Source organism: Adiantum capillus-veneris, chromosome 22 (genome assembly GCF_014529385.1).
Source record: "Adiantum capillus-veneris isolate H3 chromosome 22, ASM1452938v2, whole genome shotgun sequence".
NCBI classification, from domain to species: Eukaryota; Viridiplantae; Streptophyta; class Polypodiopsida; order Polypodiales; family Pteridaceae; genus Adiantum; species Adiantum capillus-veneris.
The window spans coordinates 31,855,113-31,881,046 of record NC_140952.1 but is presented as its reverse complement, the minus strand read 5'-3'; the positions used below and the strand labels follow the sequence as shown (position 1 = coordinate 31,881,046).

Below are 25,934 nucleotides of genomic sequence, written 5' to 3'. Positions count from 1 at the left end.
AAATAATTTAAGAAGTTACACTCCACTAGCAAATATGCTGAAAATTCAGATACTTCATGGTCACTAACCAGATAATCACCCACAGTTGTCTTCCCAGCCCATAACAGTTGCACCCCTCCGAAGGCAGCTGACAGAACTTCAGCCTCTGCATCGTCACATTTTGTGTATGAGTCCAATGGAAAATCAAGCTCCACAACACCGACTCCAATTGGACGCCTTTTTTCAGTTTTCAAGTCTTCAGAGTCGTCAGTTTTTGGGTCTTCCAAGTCATCATTTTTCGAGCCTTTGGCCTCCTTGTCGGCAATCTCGGTCTTTTCATATCCTGATACCTTTTTGGCCTTCAAAACACCAGACCTGGTATGGAAGATAACAGTGTCACCCTCTGCTATGCCAGAAGAGAACAGAAGGTGTGCAGAGGCAAGAGTGGCATGTCCACACAAGTCAACCTACATCAACCAGATCAAAACGGCCACAAATTTTGTCAGTAAAAGACTGAAGATTTATAAACAATGCAAATTAAAATTATCAGCTTTCGGAAAGACAGGTACCTCAACTTTGGGTGTGAACCAGCGAAGATCGAATTCATCAATAGAAACAGTTTTTTCCTCTGCCAGTTCTTCCTCGGGAGTCTTTTTAAACACAGGTGATCTTTTCTTTCTCATGTTTCTCTTCATAAGAAAAGCAGTTTCAGAAAGATTAAATTCCCTTGCCACAAGCTGTAACCATTGATCAGACCTCTTCAGGGGAAGATAGCACACTGCTGCAGGGTTCCCTGCGAATGGTCTATCTGTAAAGGCATTTATCTGTGGCAATCACCAACTATTATGAGACAATATAAAATCAACCGCAATACTTGATATATGCAAAAGGGGTTTGTCAAAATCAACTTCAGACTCTTATACAAACTGTCATTGACTAATTCAAGGCACTTCATATTTAACAGCTACAAACCTTTGAGCCCTTTTCAGTGTCACTAAACACAAGTGTGACACGCTTTGCACCTCACAGACATACAAACAACAGCAGAAGTATCACAAGTATTTTAAACACATACTCACAGAAGGATAATGGGTACACCATCAGAAGTTCCTGCTTTATATAGGAGCCCAACAACTCTTCCCTCGCACTTGCGCCCCCCCCCCCCCCCCCCCCCCCCCCCCCCCCCCCCCCCCCCCCCCCGGGGACACACACAGACACACACCATCCTTCTATTTCTGCTCCGGTTCTACATAATCGCCAATTTTACTCATTAAAAGAAACATTGAGCTTGCATTGATTGTCCAAACTTCGTTATTTATTATGAAGGAAAAACTAGAGTGTAGTGAACGACATAGATTGAGCCATATTGAGAAATAAAGGAAAATTGAGCCTGCACAAGCACAGATAATGTAGGTCTCGAACTTTGAGCATTGGTACATTGCTCTCATGCATTTGTGAAGTAATTTTCATCACCCAATTTAACAGTTTATAAGGGACATTAGGAAACGTCACCGTATTTTAGTAGAAAATCTTGGTGTACTCGCATTTGCAGTCTTGTACCAGCCAGAACTGCGGAGCATGATGTGTGCAAGCATGTGCATGACTCACCCAATGCATGCGTGCACAACTTTTCGGTGGCATCCTAAGCTCAAGCAAAAATCACATTCAAGTCATTACGAGATTTAATGAGTTTGTTGGGTGATTGCTCTACCTAGAGTGAACTTATTACATAAGTTGTCAACAGGAGTTGTATTTTTCCTGTTGCCTTCGTGAAATATGTATTACATATTTCTATTTATTTTGTTTTACTTGTTTTCCCCCGAAACCCTTGAAAAGGTGCAAGTGGACATTAAATGGCCAGTATGAAACGGTTGCAGCCAGACAGACGGGTTTCTCACATCGAGAATCTAAGTCGGCCAGCCAGTGACTGGTACGCCAATTAGCACCGAATTCTTATGAGTATACCAGCATGTGTGCACCTAAATGGAATTTGGGCCACACGGCAGGTTAGGAAACTGAACCATAAGGGGCATAATGTGGACACATGTCAGTAGGAGAGCTACCTGGTGGACAACTCACCACCCGGAAGCTCAGGCCAGTTTGGGGGCGCCCAAAAGATGAGAGAGAGAGAGAGAGAGGGCTGAATTTATCACTTTGTGAATGGATTTTCAGGTTCACAACTTTAATAGAAAGCTTGCCTTCTCCCTTGTCTCATGTAGCACGATGATTCCGCTCTCGTGCATCTCTCCCCCCTTACACATAGACGTATGGTAATGCCCCACAAGTTGGGCTGCTCAAATACTATGTACAGTATTGTGGGTTTTATGTGCGTTTGCCAAAGCAAGAGCCTTCTGAACAGGAACCGGATTCGCTAATTGTTAATGTTAATGCCCCATAGGTACGCACAGTTCCATCGCGACAAATTGCGAAACAAGAGAGTTTTGTCGTGTGAAAACTCCTCCACATCAAAGAGGAAGTGTTCCATTGCGTGCGGGAGCTCTTGAGACACTCATAGAAGTGTTTGCTCCACTCAAAACGATCCAAAACAAAGGATACACCTTGCCGCGTTTACTTGCAGGTTTAGGGTTTTGCAACTAAGCTTCAAGATAACACTTAGGAAGCTTTGGGGAAGCCTTGGGGTGGTTATACACAATTTTGGGCACCTATCAGTGACCTAAACAGGAAATTGCAGCTCGCTGAAATTTACTTACAGCTCACCAGAAAGCTTCGGCCAAGCCTTGGGGTGGTTATACAGGAGTTTGGGCACCTGTCAGTGACCTAAATAGGAAATTACATCATGCTGACATTTGCTTTCAGCTCACCGCAAAGCTTCTAAAATGCAAGGGAATCCGTCCTAGACTTGTACTTTTGGCGTCATTATGCTATCGGAATTGGGTCGAAAACATGCAATTTCAACCCTTGACAGGTTTGAACAACTTGGTGGGAGTTTTAACTGTTCGGATCATTTTTTTTCAATTGAATAAAGAAATACCGAAAGGGGTGCCAATCTTTGGGGCTTACAAAGTGTCCATCTTCGTGTGCGCAGTGACAATCTAGTTGTTGGGGATGCATCTGTGTGCTCTCTTCTTCTCAATCCTCTAAGTGAAATTAACAGGTAAAAAATTAGTATCGCCCCCTACTATGTGCTGGCCGATTTCATGGTTCCATCGACGAGATAGTCACTTTATCTTCAAAGAGTCATTATGGCAGAGAAGAGGTACTTGAAGAGGGATCTTCCTCACATGGCACAAAGAAAGTTCCTACACCTCTTCAAGAAGAGGACAGGTTGTTTAAAGCTCAACTACTTAGATGCATGGAAATTTTTTAGCAAGTGGTCAAGAACCTAAGGATACCGGAGTTCTCACAGGCTCCTTGAAACGAACACCCGAAGAGGATCTCCCAGCTACATAGACCGCCTACAGACAAGAGTCTGACGAACCACCTGACCATATCCACCATCCGGCAGCAACCCTGTGCTGGGGCAGCATCCGAAGATGTAGGCGTGCACCTGTAAGACCAAGCGTCCCATACCCACCTCCTAAGAGAGTACCTGAAATAGGCTTAGCAGTGGGTCTAGATCCCAATACTTAATCTAGATCCCCTCTCCTGTAAGCGGGGCACAACATACTTCCCGCCTTAAGAACCATTGATGTCCTCATCAACAAAGTTGGGATACTGAGCTTTCAAAGTTCTAACTGATTCCCAAGTAGAACAACCTCTGGTTCTCGCGGAATATATTCCGTTTCCGTATCTTGCCATACATTTTCCTCGATAGGTACAACAGTGTCCGCTTCACCTAATTTCTAATTAAGGCGACTGACATCTAACATCCAAAGAAATAGCCAGTTTATAGGCAACTTGGCAAATTTTCTTTGTGATCAAGAATGGACCACAAAATCTAGCTGAAAGCTTATAATGCTTTCAAGTTCGCATAGTTTTGGAATCGTTGAGTATCTTCAGATAAATCCATTGTCCCACCTCTAGAGTCCTCGGAGATCTCTTTTGATTAGCATAAGTAGCAACCCGATCACGAGTTGTCCTTATACATCCTTAGCCAATTCAAGCATTTCTTGCATATCATACAAGAAATCACGAGCTTGGCGATCCTTGACTTTCTCTAAGCCAAAAGCAATAGGGGATTTAGGCTCAAATCCATACATCAGCATGAATGGGCTAAATCCAGTAGCAGAATGCTTGCTACTTTTGTAGGCAAACTCTAATTGTGTGTAATGTGCAACGGAAGTGAATGATGGTGAATACTCAGGATGAGTGCTCGGTTTCTTGCCCAAGGTTCCTTTTACTGAAGAGGAGAGAGAGAGCCCCCCTTTACTTCATGAGAGTTGTGCAATAGACCAAAACAGGAGAGAATGCAAACTGTGACTGAAAGTGTTGTGAGAGAGAGAGAAAGAGAGATGATGATGATGATGTATTTACGTCCTCGGGGGGCCAAAATGACCCATGGGACCCAAAATCTCATATATGAGACTCCCCCCTTCCCATGTGAAGGAGGGGACGTGTCATGATTCTGTGGTGATTTTGTTTGTGAGTGTGGTGTGATGTTCTAGCACTTTGGCAAGATAGATGCCTAGTGCTACTGGAGAGGGATGTGTTCTTGAGAGAAGCTCCTCAAATGTAGTACATCCTTGAATAAGTTGGGAAAAGTCGACCCAAATGTGTGCATATGCTGGACATTCAAGGGTTACATGTGCCTCATTTTCCAATGAGTTCAAGTTGCATTGAGTGCATCTCCTCTTGTTTGCATCAATATTCAGCCATCCTCCCATTTCACTTTTGAGCATGTGTGATCTTGTCCGCATCAAGGTGATGGCCCGTCTCGCACGGTAAGACATGGGTGTCCTGATATGTATTTGGGTTTCTCCGGTCTTGTACTCTTCCCAGTATCTCGTGTTTATGTGCTTGCAATAGTATTCAAACTTGGACTTGTGCATTGCATTCTTCCATTTGCTGTGGAGGGCCTCAAGTAATTGTAGTTCAAAATTTAGCTCGTGCTCATGCTCGGCACCTGCCTCTACGTGCATGCCCACATGTGCTCCCACATTCCATTTAGAGAACCATTTCCTGATGTCCTCAACAAGGCTAGAGGTGAGAAACTTGCTTTTGTGGTTCTTTTGCGGCTTACATCCTACCTCCCATGCTATGTGAGGCAAACGGTTATGAGGCATCAGCTTCACCTTCAAGAGATATGTATGCACTCTTTGCAAGGCAAGCATTTCCAATGGTCTTTGTCTAGTCTCCAATAGCATCACTGAGTATGGTGTTGTGGTTTTTATCCCCATATGTCTACGTAAGAACTTTTTCTAAATTTTCTCAATGTCATTCCATGTGCTGGCCGGAATACTTGGTCCCCATACCTCTACCCCATACAATAGCGTTTGGACCACACACGCATTGAAAGCCATGGACTTTATTTCCCACCTTCTAGTGACACTTTGTTTGCACATGTTTTCAAACTCGTAATACCTTGTTTGTCCTGCTTCAATTCTTGTTTTTGCACATTGCCCCCATCTATAATTCGAGGGTATAATGATGCCCAAGTATTTAAAGCTGTCCACTGCTTGAATCTCTTGCCCATCATACATAAGGGCGGGTTGATCCTTTGATTTGTGTGTACAAATCGCCATACATTTTGTTTTCATGACATTCACTGAAAGTCCTGTGGCTTCGCAGAAAGTATGTACCACATCCAAAAGTTTTTGCAAGAGAGACATGCTATGCGCTAAAAGAACCACATCATCAGCATAAATGAGGAGTAGCAAAGTAATGAGACCTATGTTTGGTGCATCTCCATTATCTTGCGTCGTTTGGCAGATAAAGTCCTCAAGCTCATCTATGCATAGCCCAAATAATGTTGGGGACAGAGGACATCCTTGTTTGACCCCTATTGTGCTAAAGAACTCTTTGGAGAAGCCTGTTTGCATTTTCAGTTTACATCGAACCGCATGGTATAGGCATGCCACCGCAACCCTCAAGTGTATGGGAACCCCAATGGTCTCCATGCGGGACCATAACCCATGACGAGGTACCGTATCAAACGCTTTCTTAAAGTCCACAAAACAGCAGTACATAGTTTCCCCTTTGAGTCGCGCCTCTTCCATCATAATCCGGATTGTAATCAAGTGATCTATGGTACTATGTTTTGCTCTAAAACCTGCTTGACCGAGAGCCCTCTTTCCACTATTTTCAGCCCATGTGCTAATATCCTTTTCTATCAGGCTCCCAAAAAGTTTTGCCATGCAAGAGCCCACCATGATGGTGCGGTAATTCGTGAGTAGGTTACGGTCTCCGCCTTTAAACAAAGCTTTGACCCAATTCTCTTGCCAATCTTCAGGCATGCCTTGGTGGATAGCTTGATTCATCATGCAGTGTATCCATTTCTTGGCTTCATTGCCCGACCATTTCAGCATTTCGGAGTTGAAGTGCAAAATGTCAGAGGCTTTCCCAGTGGCTAGTTTTTTCAAACCTCTCAAAGCCGCTGCAAAAGTTATAGGTTCCTTAGTGTCAACCTGAATTTCAGCATTCATCATTATTTGAGCATCGGTGGGAGCATAGTGTTTGTGCATATACATACATTTCGTCCATGCTGAAATTTCCCATTATATCCTCCTTTTCATGTTGCGCCATGCTTTCTTGGGCTCTTTCTTAAATCTCATCACCTCTTGCTCCTCCTTCAAAAGTTCATGCATCCTTCTCTTTTTCCTTTTCAACATCCTGTATTCCTTGGCTGCACTTTCCCACTCCTTCGTGGACTTATTGAAGCACTTTAACTTGCGTTTGGCTGCTTTACATTCTGCATCAAACCATGGGTTATGAGGGAGACCTTTCACTTGTTGGTGATTTCCTTTAGATCGCCCCATAGTGACCTCTGCAGCCTCTTCTATTGCTTGACGAAAGGTAGCCCAATTTTCTGAAAGTTTTGGGACATGCATTGGCTACTCAATAGGCTGTCCAAAAAAGTGGCATAATCGAATTTCTTTGTGGCTTGCATTCGATATGCCCAACTTGTCGCCTTTTGGATGCGTTGTGTAGGCATGTGTGGGAGGTCTAGACATACATGAATTGGAGTATGGTCCGAGTTCGGTGACCGAGCCCCAATTTTAAAGTGTCCAATTAAATTCAATGCATTGTGGCTAACTAACGCATAGTCATTAGTGCTTCTTCCATGGTTTGATGTATAGCATGTGTATGTTCCGGAGCTTGCAAATTTCTTGGTGCCATTCATGACTACAAGTTGCATAGAATTCGTCATGGATATCAAAGCCGAACCTTGTTCATTCATGAGGTGATACCATGAGCATCTATCCCATATTGCATCTAATACAAGATCGCCATCTTTGTCGGCGGGATGGGTTGAGTAGTCAACCAATTGAACCTGTATGTTGGCTATGCGAGCATTAAGATCCCCGAGTATCATCACTGCCCCCTGTGGTGTGTAGGTTGCAATATCTGTATATAGGTCGGCAAAAGGGTCATTCTTGGAGAGATTATACAAATCATAGAATGGGGATTCCCGATGTGGGATGTAGCATCCCGCAATGAACATCGATCTCCTAGATGTACAAATCTCAGCCCATATGTATCGTTTGTGTTCATGTATCTTGCATATCTTAACCTGATTTTGCATTTCCTCCTTGTACATTATAGCAACACCCCCTTGCCCGCGCATCTTAGTACCAGGCCACCAAATCGAGTGTGTAATATATCCTGGAATACTTGGCAGTCTACATGTGTCTTGTTCCCACGTTTCAAGTAGAAAAAGTACGTCTGCTTGTGGTAGAACCTCTGTCAATCCTTCACCTTTGTGCCAAGGGAAACCTCGGCAATTCCAACTTGTGACGTGTATGTTCGTGGTCCCATGGGTTTCCCCCTGTCATGCTTCTGGTGGTGTTGCCCCTGTGGGGGTGGTGTTCTTTTTCATTCGTTCTTCATATGCCTGTCTTCTTTCCTTTTGTTTCGCGGGTGTCCTGTCTTCACTGATGTAAATCGGGCTGTCCCTTAGATAAATGCGACCATTTTCGAGTATGATGGCTCTTTTACGTGCATCCAACATTGTGCATACAATTGCGCGATTGTTCTCAGGTCTCTGCTTACCCACACGGTGTGCCCCGTACACCACTACATCATGCATGCCAAATGTGTTTGCAAGGAGGTCCGTGACCTCCGCATTCAACATGAGTACTTTCTCATTGTCACATTCGGGTATGCCTCGGATCACAATATTCATACTGCGTTTCTCTCGCTCATTATACTCTGTGTCATCTACATTTGCATACGTCTCATGTGTCTGCAGAATGGCATTTGGAGTACTTCTTACTACATGTGCCCAGGAGGTCGTATTTCCTGTTGCATTATCACTGATGTGTGCAAGCTTCGAGTCGTGTGTAGCTAGAGCGTCTTGCACATTAGAGACCTGTTTGTTTAATGCATCTTGCAGGGCTGAATTTTCTCATCTTGATGTTGCATTTTCAGATTCTGTATTTGGATTGTGTGCTCCAATTCCTGTTTCTTTAGTGCACGATTTTTGATGTCTTCACCCTGCTTCATCACCATTTCCTGTAAGGATGAGATAAAACCCCAAATGTCTTGCATCGAGCATAGCACCGATTTCTCGGTTCCTGCACCTGTGTCTTTACCTGTCCCTGTATTTGTACCTGTACCTGTATCCATCTTGGATGGGGGTGTTTGTTTATCCTTTGCATTTGGCATGTTTCTTGTCGGTGACGATCGCAGGGAGAAACCACTTCTTGAAACCCGCAGGTTGATTGGTTCACTCATTCATATGGGGTTCACCCTTGCTGCAGTGTTGCGCACAGGTGTCCACGGCAGTTCTGCGCAGTGTAACAGGGCTGGCGGGGGCAATGGCGGCAGGTGTGCTCCACAGCAATGCTGCGCATGGGTGCTGGGCTGTTGAGGACTGTGGCGAGAGCAGTGGCGGGACCAGTGGCGAGCAGCAGGCAGCTCATGGAGTCCCGTGCGAGCAGCAGACTGTTATGGCCTGCTGGTGTGCAGGGCCACGTGTAGGCAGGGCTGCGCGCTGCGCGCAGGCAGAGAGAGAGAGAGAGTGCAGCAGACGACGCGCATGCTGAGAGAGAGAGAGAGAGAGAGAGAGAGAGAGAGAGAGAGAGAGAAGATCAATACCAGTAGATGGGGGTCCCAAGGGCCCCCCTCTCTAGCAATAGAGAGGTATTTGCTTTAGATTGCACAAAAACTAGTACAATGGGACTAGATGTTGGGATGTTGATGGTAATGGCAACATATGTTGGGGAACTACGAGGCTAAAGGCTGAAATCTGAAAAACGTTACTGATGCTGAATTCTGAAAACGCTGTTGTTGCTGAATTCTGAAAACGCTGCTGATGCTGAATTCTGAACACTGCTGATGCAAAATTCTGAAAATGCTACTGGTGTTGGAATCTGAAAACGCTGTTGATATTGACTTGTGAAAACGTTACTGGTGCTGGAATCTGAAACCGCTACCGATGTTGGAATCTGAAAACGCTGCTGATGCTGCTTGAAGAGAGAGCCTTGTGCTACAGGTGTCAGAAGCCCCGTGTCCTTCTGTTCTTTCTTGCCTTCTTCTAGCGCCCAAGGGCTGCCTACATGGGTGCGTCACCGTGCATCCATGCTGGTCGAACGCCATTAGTTTCAGTCCACGATTTTATTTAGAAGCCCAAAGGTCACTTAATTATTAAGTGAGCCTAAGAGGTGGTTCACGCGCGATAAAAGGTGGTTCGTATGCGGTGACTGCTTATTCTTGGCTGATAAATGCTTATGCTAGGGTACTAATAGCTTGTGCAATCAGAGGGTATGCAACTACTCTTAAGTGCCTGAACATGCACGTCCTGCGTACAGGCTCACACGGGTGCCAAAACACTTCCTAGGCTAACCTAAACCCTCGAAGTAGGAGTTACAGCTTGTCCACATGCACATAGTATAGCCCTTTTCAAGGTGAGATACTAAAATCGAGCTACATGGATTCCTTGTAGTTGCCAACAAATCAGGGTAATCTGTGAAGAATCTTCGATCGTCGATCCACATTGCCTCGTAGGTTTCTCGATCCTTGAACTTCAAAAAGTATTTTCGTGTTTGTTTCTTTGAGTCATGGTGAAAACGATGTAGTAAATCTGCTCCGACTCCATGACTTCGGCTTCGTCTATGATCTCGGGTTCATTCTTTTTTGAAATGACCTTTGGGGGATCTCCATGAAACGTTGTGCATTGACCATGAGTTAGGTAACCGCAACTTCATAGACACATCCTTTATCTTTCTTATGACTGGAAATGGACCAAAGACAACTTTGAACACTTTTTCCTACTTACTTAAGACGCTGCTTCATGATTCTAAGATAGACCCAATCGCTCGTTAGCTTGGCAATCCTCACCAATGTAATGTGCAACGGAAGCAAAAGATGGTGAAACACTGAGTATCCCTTGAATGCAAATTAGGTGGAAGATTAGTCACAAAATCGATGGAAATGTCCTAAAATGGGCCTTCGAGAATAGGCAGCGACGTAAAAAGACCCTGCTGCTTACCCCTAAGGGACAAATGGAACACTGCGTGACATACTTAAACACATCTTTTCGGATTTTAGGCCAATAAAAGAATCTTTCTATTTTTTTCTACAGTGGTATCCATGCCTCTGTGCCCACCCATGAGTGCATCATCTGCATCGTGCAATATGGCTTGCCTAAGAAAAGGTAACACATAAAGACGGTGGCGAAAATACAAAAGACCCTCACGAATGAGATAGTTGTTGGACCCTTGGGTAGCAAGAGCCTGTAACCATTGCTTACTAGACTCGGAATCTGCATACTTGTTTACTCAAATCTGCATACTAATTTTTTATGCTCTCAAAAGATACTCCTTGAATGGAGTCTGCCGACCTCGACTCAAGAGCCAAGATCTCTCCTTTGCAACTTAACGCATCTGCAATAGGTTAGCTTTACCAGGAACATATTCAATCAAACCTCCAAATTGCTCAAAAAACTACGACCACCTTGCCTGGCGCTCACTCCAATGTGCACTAGGCATAGATTGGAGCCACTTGAGAACTTGATGATCCATACGAACAGTTAACTCTCTATCATACAAAAAATGATTCCAATGCTAGAGAGAATGAATGACAGAGAGAAGGTCCTTATCGTACACAGAGTAATTTGCACGTTTAACTTTCTGCTGAGAAATGCAGCTGGACGGCCATGCTGCTAAAGCACAACTCCTATGGCGACGTTGCTCACATCCGTCCAAACCTCAAAGGGGTCATCCCAAGAGGCATGATCCGGGTCTGAATCACCTCTTGCAATTCTTGTTCTGCAAACATCCTCGGGTTGATGCAACAAGGTGAGTGTGAGGTGGTGAGAGTGAAGCAAGGCGGGAGCTCTATCAAGGGTTTAATCCCTTTGTAAACTACTTCTTCTTTTGAAGTGCTAAAGCCATTGAGTGGATGCTTTCCCGTGGACGTAGCCCACATTGGGTGAACCACGTATATCGTGTGTACTCTCTCTCTCTCTCTCTCTACTCTATAATCTCTTGTGTGTGAAATCTATCTCTCTCCATTAAGTAATCTACTCAAAAGTCTATTTAGCTACGTCTTATTTTCTAACACATTTTGCTGCTCTTTTTCTTTCCATGAAAGCGGAGCTGCACGATAGCGGGAGCTCCAAAAGGGTATAATCCCTTTGTAACCTACTTCTTGTTTTGAAGTACTAAAGCCATTGAGTAGCTGCTTTCTCGCGGACGTTGCCCACATTGGGTGAACCACGTATATTGTGTGTACTCTCTCTCTCTCTCTCTCTCTCTCTCTCTCTCTCTCTCTCTCTCTCTCTCTCTCTACTCTATAATCTCTTGTGTGTGTAAATTACTCTCTCCATTAAGGAATCTACTCAATTATCTACTTAGCTACGTCATATTTCCTAACATTATTTCTTCCACATCTGCTCCTTGATATGTGCAACATGCATATGTGCTCACATCCAATATTGGATATCATAGGTGTACACTTTCACTCCTTTTTACCCAGGATCTTCCTAAAAAGAGTAATATGCACTCAATTCTTAACTTATTTGCCCAAATGAGATGAAACTTGGTGAATGTGCTCTACACAACATGCAAAATGTGAGTATGAAGTCAAAGCTTCAAATTTGACTGCCAGAGCACTCTTTGAGACATTATACGCGTATAATGTCTACAGATGGGTTTTTGCACAGATTTTACTCATAGGCTTCCACAATTCTTAGCAATGACTTCAAACACTTTTACCAGTTTTTATGCAAACAAATGTGCTCAGAATCACCAGTTCCCTAGTTTTCCACTTTGACTTTCGGCTTTTGTTTTTTGGGTATCAAGGGTTGGTCAAAGCCTTGGTCTCAAGTTGCACTTAGGATAAAACACCCCTCTACAACACTCTAGTGTAATTTGTTTTGACAAATTTGGTCTCCTGTTATGCCCTAAGACATCACACGCATATGATATCTGCTGATAAAAAATTTACAATCTTCTCACCCAGATCTCTTGCAAATATATTCTTTTATGTCAAGCAACACCTAACCATGTTCAATCAACCATTGATGCTTGTTTATTGCATTTCTCTTCCTAAAATTCACTTCCTAAGGTTGCTCATCATGTGGAGCATGCTGGTCTTTTCAAATTGTCGATCGGAGTCCTGGATGCCAAGATACAGCCAATCGAAGTTTTGCCGAGAGCCAGGTTTATGCCGGGTTGGTCGCCTCGGTTGATGTCTCGACTGATGTTTTTTTTGAAGCCCGAGGATGTTCACAAAGGTAGTATGCACTGTACGGAGCTAGCAGAAAATGACAGTGTCTCAAATGGAGTCTGGACAGGCAAGTTATAGCAGTTGGAAGTTGACGGTGGTGGTCAACTGGGAGCAATCTGATGTTTTTTGCCATTTTTCTCGTGTCGATCGACAGACCAAAACGATCGACAGGCCAAGCGGGGTCGGACTGGGATATAGCTTGTACGGGATAAAGTTGGAAACAAAGGTTTTTGCGGGAATTCCACAGATCGAGAGTCGGATCACCGAGCAGTAAGTGGCAAGGGATGGAAACCAAGAGGAAAAAAAAGGTTGTAAATGAAGTTTTTAAGTGATATTGAGAATGCCTTTGGAGGCCTTTGAGGCTCAACTCACGAGCATGTGCCACGTGGGCAGACAGAAATCCCACATGGGGTATCGTATGCGAGCAACGCATGGTACTTATAGAGCAGTGGGCGCTTTCATTTGACATTGAGTTGGAGGTGTGGAGCTCTTTGGCCACTGGCTATGGCGTCTGACCTGTGGTGGCGCTATGCGCGCTGCTCGCGGCCATTGATGGTGCCTCTGGGCATTTCCGCTGCCGTGGTGGGTGTGTGTCGGTTGTTGGCGACGCTCAGTGGATGCTAACATGAAAGGCCCACGTGGCTGGTTCCCATACCACCTTTTTTGAGAACAAGGGGAGAGGGCACCGACAGCGCCGTCAATGACTCTCACTTAAGGGATGGAACATGCGTGGTGTGAAGCTCAAGGCAAGCCGCTAAAAGAGCCTTCACATGCAAGAAAGGAGGCCAAAAATAGCATCTTCGACGAAAATAGTTAAAAAGGAAGGTACACACCCAAGGAAGGGCCATTTTTGGCATTAGGAGGTTGTTGTTTTTTGTGTGAAGAGTGGGAGAAGGGGAGGAAAGAGCATAGCGTGAGGAGGAAAAGGGAGGGAGGAAGGGGAATCGGAAGGAGGAAGCAGGAAGATCACGGCTCTCTCGGCCTTTTTCGCCCTCTCTCTCTCTCTCTCTCTCTCTCTCTCTCTCTCTCTCTCTCTCTCTCTCTCTCTCTCGACGAAGGCCTGGAAGAAGCAACGAGAAAAGAACGTGAAGGGCATAAGCAAGGGGAAAGAGGAGGACGGAGCTTCCACTTTCTCTCTCTCTTTCTCTATCGACCTTGAGGAGATTAGACTTGGGCAATTTATAGAAAGCGGATGAATCTCGTCCGAGCACAGAGTGGAAGGAAATTTTCTTCTAAATTTTGGTAGGCAAGGGAGCTAAGCAGGATGAAGTTTACCTGGCAATTTATGGATTGTTTTCATCAGGTTTGGGATATCTGAATAGGGAATTGCAAATCAACAGGCATACCGACGTTGGAGTATGCAACCAATTTGTATCAAGGGTTCCAAGTATCGGATTAATGGAAACATCTATTGATTGCCAGCGTCAATTAAGTGTTAATATATTTTCTAAGTTTGGTTTTAGCCATTAACTCTATTCCGATCTGTGGTATTTTCCGCATTTTCTCTCTAAGTGTCATTGTACACTCTTACTAACAGTAAAAACGCTCCTAATTGCACGCATTTCCCTTGGTTTGCACCTCAGCTGCTTCTCCGTCTACAGCCAGAAGCTCGGCGCTTTCCCAGTCAACCCTAGAGAGACGTACACTCCGACATTTTTGGTGAACCCGACCTGAAGCAAGACTGGGGTAGACGGAAGTAGCGATGTCGGCAAGCGAAGATAATGGTATGCAGCAGTTAATGCAGCAATTTGTTGCACTTATGCATCAACAGCATCTGCACCATCAGCAGATGATGACTCAAAGTTCGGAAAGGGAAATGGAAGCTCGGATTCGTGAAGCTGGACAAGCAGTGACAGATAAATTGGGGCGATTTGAAGGACGTGATATTTCCAAATTTTGCAAAGTATATGAACAGCTTATGGAAGACAACGGAGCAGAGGAGCATGCTACAGTGGAGAATTTTGTACTCGTTGTCGTCCCTGAATTACGTGCATGGATTGAGGAACTGAAAACTGCACATGGTGCTACGTGGGTAGCGTTTAAACAAGCTCTCAAAGATTAATATTTTCTTGAAGATAAGGAGCGCGTTACAAAGAAGAGTTTTTTGAAGTGGGTGCAGCAGCATAACAAAGGGCTATCTGCTCTTGAATTGTTAAGAGAAATCGAAAAGATTTGCCCAATTATCTGCAACCGAACGTGCTGCTTTTAATTCAGAGAAAGTAGAACATTTTGTCAAGCTGCACATCCAAAATTGCAAAAAAGCTTAGTGGATCTCCTCGAGGATCCCACAAAGGAGTTAGGGCTGAAATCAGATTGGAAAGAAGTGATTGAAGCAGTCAATATGGTGGTGAAACGGCAAAAAGACTGAATAAGTTAGTTGGAATAAATGCAGACGTGGGAGAAAAGGAAGAAGAGGTTCCTGTGCTAGTAAAGGAGAAGATTCCAAAGCTAGAGGAGTCGTTCATAGATGAACTTGTGAAGGGGACCCAGGAATTGAACATTAATTTGAAAGCTGCAAAGCTTGAAGAGAAAGGTTCAACCTCCCGATCGAGACAAGGTGGTCCACAAAGAAGAAGTGGGAGTCAAAACTGTATGTGGTGTGACAGTCTTGATCATGTCAAGAATAAGTGCGAGGAGTTTGGTGAAGCCAAGCGTAAAGATGTGGTTTTTTGGAAGGATGGTCTGATACACTTGCAAGAAACAAGGTTGCCTCTAAAGACCAAATATGGAAAAGGTGGTATGAAGAAAAGCATGGCAGAGATGTTGCAGGAACACCATGCGAGTGTAGCTGAAGCACTGACTTACAGTGTGCAGATTGAGGATAAAATGTAGAAAAAACCAATTGAAGGTTCTAACAGGAATGGGACCTTCTAGCCGTATGCTATGACAACAGCAAAAAAAGGAAAAGTTGCGTATGAGCAGTTGTGTCAAGTGGGAAATTGTATTAGAAAGACTACTACGTGGGAAGACCCTGTGGATTCCCTCTCAATATATGCATACATAGCTAAATCTCAAAACAATGAGGCTTCTGTAAAAGAAAAGCGAAAGAGGGAAGAGGATCTCGCAAGAACTTCAAAGAGGACGACAAGATCTCTTGGATCCAGATTTCAATGACATGGTTTGTAAGTTGCTGAAGGCTCTCTATGGCATGAAGCAAGCGCCTCGAGCGTGGTACCAAAAGATAGACTCTTTCTTCCTACGACACTCCTTTCAACGTTCTTCTGCAAACCTAGATTTGTATATTCACAGTGAGGATTGGTGACTCTTGTTATCCTCTGCGGACAATCTTGTGATCATACCTCTCAAGCCAGCTCCATTAAACTTGTTTCCGGTCCACGAGCTGAGAGGGGGTGCTACAGTCCAGATTGCCATCTAGTGGTGGCTCCAGTATCTTCGAGGAGCACATTAGAAAGTGAGGTGTAATACTGTTAGATGCAGTGGAATGATTGTTTGCGCTTTGCTCAAGATGAGTGTTCCGAACTGTGCTCAAGGTTCCTTTTAGTTCTTATGGAAGGGAGAGCCTTCCGTTCTTAATGGAAAGTGCTATGATCACAAACAAAGTGAATGGACACTGTGCGTGAAAGTGTATGAGACTGAGAGATACAGAGAGAAGAGAGATACGACACCAGAGACGTTGTAAAACCCTCCTCCGAAGGCCCCACTCTCGTCGGTGAGAGTGGTCTACTTATGATTGCACAATCTGGTACAAATGATATGCATGAGACTAATGCAAGTCTAGGCTATGTCGACGATGACGACGGTGATGACGAAGTCGACCTAAGGCTGAAATCTGCAATCTTTCTACTGCTGTCCAAAAACGCTATGGGCTGAAATCTGTAATCTTCTATCTGCTGAATTCTGACTCTATGTCGGTGACGATGTCGATGGCGACGATGCGACGACGACGCGCTGAAAACGCAGATGCTGAAATCTGCGTTTTCCGGGCTGAAACTGTAAACCTTGCGGAAACTGACCGTGCGGCGAGGAACAACTGCGGGAAGGTGATATCTGCGAGGTTCGGGACTTGATCTGCGATGTCTGACTGCTGAAAACTGAAAACGCTGGTCCTAGGGCTGATTTTATCGCGATAGATCTACAAAACGGTGAGGTTGCTGGCGGATGCAAAAACGCTAGGGCTGAAAATGGTGTTTCTGTCGCCGAGATTCTGCAAATGCAAAAACGCTAGGCTGATCTGCTATGTCTTGTCCAAAAATGCTAGCCAAGCTGCTGTGGAGCAAAAACGCTAGAAGCCTTTGGGGTCCTGCTGAGAAGGTGCCTGTTGAGCGGTGCTTCTGCTGCCTCTTCTGCCAAATAGTGCTAGCTTTGGTTTGCTTATATATTTTCTTAGCAAAATTGCCCTACCTACTTTTGTTAGGAAGTCACTTAAAAATAATAAGTGAAAAATGTCAAAAATAGGGAAAATAGGCTAAATGCATTGGAAAATTCCCCTAACTGATTCTAATGGATTCTGATGGGAATTCTGATGATCATGCTGTGTGCAACCAGAGGATATGCATCGTCCGAGGGAAGTGAGGCTTTGGGCATGCTTATAAAGGCCCTTGGCCAAACTCAAAAGAAGTTACACGAAAAGCTATTATTCTAAAAGCATCTGGTTCTCAAAAGCAAGCGCCCCATGTGCTGAGCGTAAAACACGGAAATCCCTACAACAATCAACGTAAATCGCGGAACGTCCGTACGACAATACCACGTCAACAACTCTACGCAAATTTGATCCCTTAATTTTATTTTATAGGTTTTAGGTCCCTCGACCAGGTTCCGTAAGTTCAAATGGGTTAGGTTTAAAAGGTTTTTAGGTCCCTCCACCGGGTTCCATAAGTTCAAATGGGTTAGGTTTTAAAACCTAACCCCTGCTAGGCCACTCCGCCATAATCTCCAAGTACGTAAAACTTATTCTACCTCTTTCACTATGACCCCTTCTGTCTGGGCTCAGTGCCCTTTAGGCCATGCCACGTCATCACTTTGTGACATGAGGGTTGTTTTGTGGTTGTGCCCGACCGTATTTGAGGTAGACATACCTTCTCTCAACAATCCACTCCGCGATGTTACCCACCAAATAGGCTGGTATGAGGCGGGACCCTTGTTCCTAGTGTTTCTCGAGGTCAGAGTCTCCAATGTTCTGCGTGCTACTAAATGTATGTTGCACGTCACTTTCAATGAGTTCACACATTTATAGCATTTATTGTCCATTTTCAAGATCGTAGGGTTTTCTAGGGCACTTTTATAGTTTCCCTATATATGCAAACCCCCCTCCCCTGTACTTTATGGCATGTTGTGATCAGTAAGCAGAGCTTCCAATGTTTTGGCACTCTCTCTCTAGCGTTTTCTGTGTGGCTCTCTCACTCTCTAGCGTTTTTCGTCCACCATCGATCTCTCTCTCTCTAGCGTTTTTAGCAATCAATCTCTCATCCTCTCTCTAGCGCTTCCTCTCCCCATTGCTTGGGCACCTGTCACAAGACGGGCACCACGTGCCAATAGAAAAGAACAAACTAAGCAAACTTTTAGCACTTCAATAACAACTGAACTGAAAGAGAGACGACACGCGACACGGAGTGGCGGAATTTCCACCCCAGAGAGTATTGGCCCCAAACCTTGGCGCCCCTTTCGGTATTTCTTTATATTGCATCAACACAATACAAGCTGGTACTCCAAACTCTGCACGTTCTCCAGGAAGCATGCCTGAGAATGAGCCCTAACCTCATATTTAAAGGCCCTTGGCCTAAAAAGCAGTTTACAATAAAAAGCCTTCAAATTTAAAAGCATCTGGTCCAAAAGCAAAGCCAAAAAGCTGCCAACGTAAATCACGGAAATCCGTACAACCTGCCACATCATCAACCAGTGCAAAATACGAAAATCCGTACAGCTTGCCACGTCATCATGTCAGTGCAATTTTTGGAATTCTGCCATGTCATCAGTTTGTGTGTGTGTGTGTGTGTGTGCGCAGGTCCTGCTTTATTTTAATCCTTTGTCACTTGGGGCCCCATCGAACGGGGTCCCCATAAGTTGGTAGGACTTCTTCTTCTGTTACTTGTTCTTCTTAGGGTTTAGGCCCCTCGGCCGGCATCTGTAAGTTGGCCCCATTCTTCAGGGCTTTGACACGTCAGCAGTTTGTGACATCTCCCCTTCTTGAAAGAGAGTAATCGTCCGCGATTACAGCATATCTGCAAAACAACTCAAGTTAGCTTTAAAAAATTTCCGAGGACATTTCGAGGGACAATCAGTTTGCTCTTTTTATTAAGGAGTTAGCTTCTCCTTTCTGCTCTTTTGATCAAGGAGTTAGCTTCTCCTTTCGTCCAGATCGGAACTCTTGATATTCCGGTGTAGTAAAATTAGCCATCACACCCAGACCGTACAGATCTTCCACGGGTGTCTTGATGCACTAAATTACATACCCACGCAATCTCATCCAATTAGGAGTATTTAGTAATTGGCACATCACAATGCAACACAAATGCTTACATGTGCATGTTACAAGACATAGAAACATAAAGTCGGCGATGAACACTCCTCCCGCATAACCTAACAAGGTCCGGAGATATTCAACGACTCCCTCATCACTCCTCCCACATAACCTAAAAAGGTCCGGGCCGGGAGATATAGAGACCTTTTACAACCAAACGCCCCCCAGACCGCAGCATGCGTCGTTTGGAGGTGGTGAGAGTAACCACTGCTCAGACTTCTTAATACTCCTCCCGCATAACCATCCAGGTCCGGATCGGGAGTCACAAGAACAATTATTTTACAAGCATGCAACCAAACGCTCCCCAGGCATCGGCCTGCGTCGTTCGGAGGTTTTCAAACATACAACGAAACGCTCCCCAGGCATTGGCCTGCGTCGTTCCGAAACAATACAAAAACAGTATTTCTCGCTTCTCCACCCGGGAGTAAAATCACCAATCGATGAAACCAGTATTAAAACCAGAGTCAAACATTTCAAATCGGCACCAAGACACGTTCAAAACAGATACCATCCATTTCAAACACATTCCTAACAGGATCACCAAACAAGTTCAAACAAAACTCAAACTTAAAAAGCAATCTCGACATCAGTCGAGCTCGAAAAGTCGACTGACTTTCCATCCTGAAACCTGCATCAAAAAAATTACGGTTAGGTTCATTCCATAGGGTCGTAGCCGAGCACAGCATGGTCCATCAGCTCTTGGACAAACAGTGTTTTCGTTGGCAGCGATGGTAGTTCCAAGATAGCAATCGCACTGGATCTCCAAGGTCATCTGCTCGTGAAGAGACATCTACTGGGAGATGTCAAGAAACTTCAAGTTATAATCTGCTAGGGTTTCCATGGCAAGCATTTCAGGACACCCCACTCTGCCAGAAGTTGCACTCAAAAGGAAGATGTCAGAAATCATATAACTTCGGGCAAAATTTTTCTTGAAAGCTTGCCAAGTCCTTGGAAGTGTGCGGCTTGGTAGCTATAGACATCAACATCTGCATGGCACTGCTTCTAAGAAAAACACTGACTTGAAACAAATATTGATCCTTCTCTTGCAAGTGATCTTAATGGCTTATGCCCTGTCAAACATGAGCGACAATGGATCTAGAGCGGTTACTAAATACGTTGCTGGCAGTCATGGTCTGAGTTTTGGAATAAATTTTTTTGTGATTGATTTGTCATGTGATGTCATGTGCAGTGATGTGATTGTTGTCTTTGTACAGGTACTAGATGTATCGTGTCTAGTGCGTTGGTATGTAGAGTCAGTGTCTGCTGAAATTATTTATGGCCTATGTCTGTTTTGCAAGCGTAATCAAGGGCGATTACAATTCTTTCAAGAGGGGGGTATGTCACAAATTGATGACGTGGCAACTATCAAGTTGTTCCAACTTATGGACAACTACCGACAGGCCTAAGGGACACTTAGGCATTAAAATAAAGCGTAGAACTTGCGGATGTGGCTGATGTACGAACGGCTGCGATTTGCGCTGACTGCTGTACGGACGGCCATAAAACGCGCTGACTACTGACGTGGCAGAATTGTACGGGAATTCCGCCGGTTGCGCTGACTGCTTTTTGCTGGCAGATTTTGGCCAAGTTGTTTTTGGAAGCATTGCTTTTGAGTTACTGCTTTTGCTTTTGGGGCTCTGCTTTTAGTATCCCTTGTAAGAATAAATAAGCCCAAGGGGGTCTCACTTCTCAGAGCATCTGGACATAGAGTCTGAGAGCGAGCACCCGCGGGAGTTGTACTATGCTCAAAGATTAATATAAAAGGCCAACCTCTCTTGGCACGGAACTACGCAGGGTCGTGTCGACTCAGTAATTGTGAAGTATTTTTAAGTGAAACTCTATTGTGTCGCGACAGAATCTAGACTTGGGGTGACCAAGTTTGTTAGAGAAGTGTTTTAAGGATTTAGCTCGGATCTAGTACTCCGCACAAACACAAGGGACACTTTACTTCACTTGCAAGAACTGAACTGAACTCAAAGAAAGAGAGCGTATGCAACTATGAGTGGCCTGGACATGCACGTCCTGCTAGAGGCTCAAAAAGGTGCCAGGCTAGTCCTAAGTAAGACTCATGCTAGACTGTAGCAGAAGCATGTGCACATAGGGCAAGTGAAGTGCGCACCTGACATCCCCCCTGTTAAAGGTGAGGCACAATTGTTGAACTTCTATCTGAATTCTTTCTGTACTTCTGGTGCTGACTGCTTCTAATGCATGTGGATGCATAACCAATGAAACTCCTCCAAACGGGTGGATACTATGGATGTAGATCAGTTGCGATGTAAACACAGACCGTACAAGTTGCTAGGTAGGCTTACTACTTTCGTCGCAGAATACAAGCCTTGGTGCTAACTCTGCCTTGTGAGCTAGTACTACCACTCGAATACTCCTGTCGTGAAAACATTGCAGGTGAAGCTGACAGGTAAGGATGCTCGGAGGTGATTCAAAGGGTTTCTTGTTGAAGGAAGTGGATGCACACTACATGCGAATGTGAATGCAAAAGAGAGTTAGGGAACTTGTCTCCAACTCCTTCCATATCCACATAAGGGGCAAGTAGATCTTAGTAGATCTGGGTTGTCGTGTATCCGATGTCGATCTTCCTTCAAAGACATGGCAATGAAGATGGAAGCTAATAAGTCCATGATCGGGACTCGAAGATGCTTTCAAGAAAAAAACCGGGAGAGGTTCTTTGGGCTCTTGGTCTTGCTTAGGTTCTTGATGGTTCTTTAGTTCTTTGGTTCTTGAGTCCTTGAGTTCTTGAGGTTCTTGGTTCTTCTTGGGTTCTTCCCTTGAGTTCACGATGCCGAAACACACACAGAGCTCTGATACCAATGTCAGGTGCAACGGAAGTGTTTAAGGATTTAGCTCGGATCTAGTACTCCGCACAAACACAAGGGATACTTTACTTCACTTGCAAGAACTGAACTGAACTGAAAGATAGAGAGAGACACAAGAGAGAGTATGCAACTATGATCAGCCTGGACATGCACGTCCTGCTAGAGGCTCACAAAGGTGCCAGGCTAGTCCTAAGCTAAGACTCATGCTAGACTGTAGCAGAAGCATGTCCATGTAGCGCAAGTGAAGTGCGCATGTGACATCTAGTACTCCGTGTAACAAACTTGGACACCCCAAGTCAAGATTCTACCGCGACACAGCAAAGATTCACTTCAAAACACTTCACAAATCAAAAGAGAGTCGACACGGCCCGGCGTAGTTCCGTGCCAAGAGATATTGGCCCCAAAGACTAGCGCTCCGTTCGGGTATTAATCTTTGAGCAAAGTACAACCGGCCCGCGGGTGCTCGCTCTCAGACTCTGCGTCCAGCTACTGAGAGAAGCGAGCCCCCTTGGGTCACTTATAAAGGTTTTACAAGGGTTGCTAAAAGTAGAGCCCCAAAATCATTAAACTTCAAAAGCCATGTCTCCCAAAAGCTAGCGCCGCCAAAACAGCAAGCAGAAATCGTGGAATTCCGTATTGTTTTGCCATGTCAGCAACCAACACGTTTTACGACAGTCCGTACAGCAGTCACATCAACATGCTCTTCGCTTCTTATCAATGGCACCTAGGCCCCTCGGCAAAGGTCCATAAGCCGGACATGCCACGTCATTAGTTTGTGACATGACCCCCTCTTGAAAGAATTGTAATCGCCCTCAATTACGCCTAAAACACAGACAGAGGCCATAAACTATCTTAGTAGACACTGACTGCTAGTACCAACGCACTAGACATGACACATCTAGCACTTGTACAAATCGACAGTCATATCACAGGACATCACATAACAAATCACAAAAAAAATTCATTCCAAATCTCAGACCCTGACTGCCAACAACGTATTTAGTAATCGCATCTAGATCCAATCCAGACCTCACTTATCCGCAATTAACTAATCCTTATTGCGATCATGTCTATAGAGATTATGAGACCAAAATGTTGCAGTCATTTTGTCTTTCAGTTCCTGCACTCAAACAAGACAAATGAGAGTACAAATCGATCATATTCAATTTCGGGAATTCCGTGTCATAAAGTCATACAACAGAATACTGGTCAACCCATTAGTATCCCTGAAACCCAAAGGGGACATCAGTGACCTTATTCAAAAATTGGGGTAATCTGTTGACAGAGGAGCGAAGTGACTCCCTTCTTGTGCAAACCCGCTGCACTAGATTCACTCTTGCTAAATTCGGGGTTCTATCAGAGTAGACTATGCTAAACCGAATGCTTCAAGGTAAAGTTCCAAAATCTGAGGAGTATCTGCTAGGTGCTCCTCCTCCATCCACTTCGCATCCAATGCAGGATAGTTCATTTAACCAAGAACTGCCTAATCACTTTACCTTTTATCTTTCTTTTCTTGTGTGCCAAAATCTGTTTTGGAACGAGTATCTCCTCGCTTTCCTCCACTTTGGGTTGCTCATCAGGCTCTCCATCAACTAGCACATCACCTTTAAAAGGCTTCAATAGACTCACATGGAATGCATTGTGAATCTTCCAAGTATCGGGCAGCTTGAGTCGAAAGGAGACATCATTTATCTTTTCTTTTATCTGGAAAGGGCCATAATACCTCATGCTAAGCTTTGGAAAAAGCCGCTCCTTTCCCTTTCGCTTTCTTAGGCGTACGTTCTCAAAACGTAAGAGCACCCAATCGTCTTCCTTTAATTTCAAATCGCGATGATGTCGATCTGCTGCCTTCTTATGTCGTTCTTAAGATTTCTCTAAACCCTCCTAGACCTTGGCAAACGCAATGTCCAAGTCCCTCGTGTACTAGTCGGCTTCAAAAATCTTATCTTTAGTGCTGAGGAAGGATGGAACCTTTGGAGCACCTTCAACTATCTCAAATGGCGCCTTCCCCGTCGAAGAGTGAACCATGTTATTGTAGGCAAGTTCCCCAAAGGCAAATATTTTTCCCATTGAGTCTTTTGATCGGAGATATAAGACTTCAATAAATCCAAAACAACTGAATTTGCAATCTCAGATTGCCTATCTGTCTGCGGGTGGAATGATTACGAGAATTGCAACCGTGTACAAATGTTCTCCCAAATAGCCCTCCAAAACAATCTCGTGAATCACGAATCTCTGTCGAAGACTATTATCTCAGGCATGCCATGTAATCGAAATATCTGTGCAATGAACAGTCGCGCTAAATGATCCAGCTTGATTGTTTTCTTCATTGGAATGAAGTGAGCTTGCTTGCTAAATTTGTCGATGACAATCCAAATGCCATCGTGCCCATTCTGTGTCCTCGGGAGATCAAAAATGAAATCCATTGCAATATTGTCCTAGGGGCGGGTGGGAATGGGTAAAGGTTGTAGTAATCCCTGTGCCTTATGCCTGGCAAACTTGACCTTCTGGCATACTAAACAACTACGAACAAGGTCATCCACATCCTTCTTGAGTCTCGGCCAAATGAAATAACGCTCCACCCCTTTCAAGGTGGCGTCGATGCCGTGGTGACCCGTAAAAGGTGGACAATGGCACTCAGTCAAAACATTTTCTCTCAACGGCTGTGTGACGCACAACATCGTTTTCTTTTCTTGATCAAGTAGACATCCCATATGGAATATCCCGCTACTACCTCCCCATTCTGTATCCGAGTGAATATATCGCAAAAATCTGAATCGGTGGCGTACTGATCAACCATATCCTTGAAGCTTCTATGATGAATTGCGAAAATAGCCAAAACTAAGGGCTTCCGAGACAATGTATCTGCCATCAAGTTTTTTTGTCCTTGCACATGGACAATCTGAAAGTGAAACTATGACAAGATTTTAGCCCACCGCATCTGCTTTTCCAAAAGCTCCTTCTATGACAAGAAGTAGCGTGAACTCTGATGATCAGTAAAGACCATGAAATCGGCTCCGAGTAGGTAGAGCTATGGATAACACTGTAACAAACTTGGACACCCCAAGTCAAGATTCTACCGCGATACAGCAGAGATTCACCTCAAAACACTTCACAAATCAAAAGAGAGTCGGCACGGCCCGGCGTAGTTCCGTGCTAAGAGATATTGGCCCCAAAGACTGGCGCCCCTTTCAGTATTTCTTTTTATATTAATCTTTGAGCGAAGTACAACCAGCCCGCAGGTGCTCGCTCTCAGACTCTGCGTCCAGATGCTCTAAGAAGTGAGCCCCCTTGAGTCACTTATAAAGGTTTTACAAGGGTTGCTAAAAGAAAGCCCCAAAAGCATTGAACTTCAAAAGCCATGTCTCCCAAAAGCTAGCGCTGCCAAAAGCAGAAATCCTGAAAATCCATACCGTTTCATTACGTCAGCAACCAACGCGTTCTACAGCAGTCCGTACAACAGCCACGTCAGGATGCTCTTTGCTTCTTATCAATGGCACCTAGGCCCCTCGGCAAAGGTCCATAAGTTGGCCATGCCACGTCATCAGTTTGTGACACTCCGCACAATCACAAGGTTACTTAACTTCACTTGAAAAGAGAAACTGAACTAAACACAATGAACGAGAGAGAGAGACAGAGAGAGAGAGAGAGAGACGACACGGTATGTCGGGTCCCGCCACCCTCAAGGGCCAGCAAGTACTTGCTTTATTACTTGCACAAAAATGATGATACAATGATGCTAATGCTGAGATGCTGACGAGTACTTGACATAGATAGTTGGTACTATTGAGATACTGAAGGGACTGCGGTAGGTGCTGAATGCTGAAGGGTACTTGCTGTAGGTACTTGATATTGCG

At 44.5% G+C, this 25,934-nt stretch overlaps 1 protein-coding gene across 1 annotated transcript in view; it reads right to left on the bottom strand.

Moving 5' to 3' along the window:
* The window catches only part of LOC147429121 (uncharacterized), a 55,629-nt gene that overhangs the window by 10,438 nt on the left and 19,257 nt on the right, over positions 1-25,934 (bottom strand). The window contains exons 2-3 of the mRNA XM_086495178.1: positions 549-803; positions 69-446 (exon numbers count right to left, since the gene is read on the bottom strand). Of these exons, the coding sequence (XP_086351304.1) occupies positions 69-446; positions 549-803 (633 nt within the window). The remainder of the gene's footprint in view (positions 1-68; positions 447-548; positions 804-25,934) is intronic.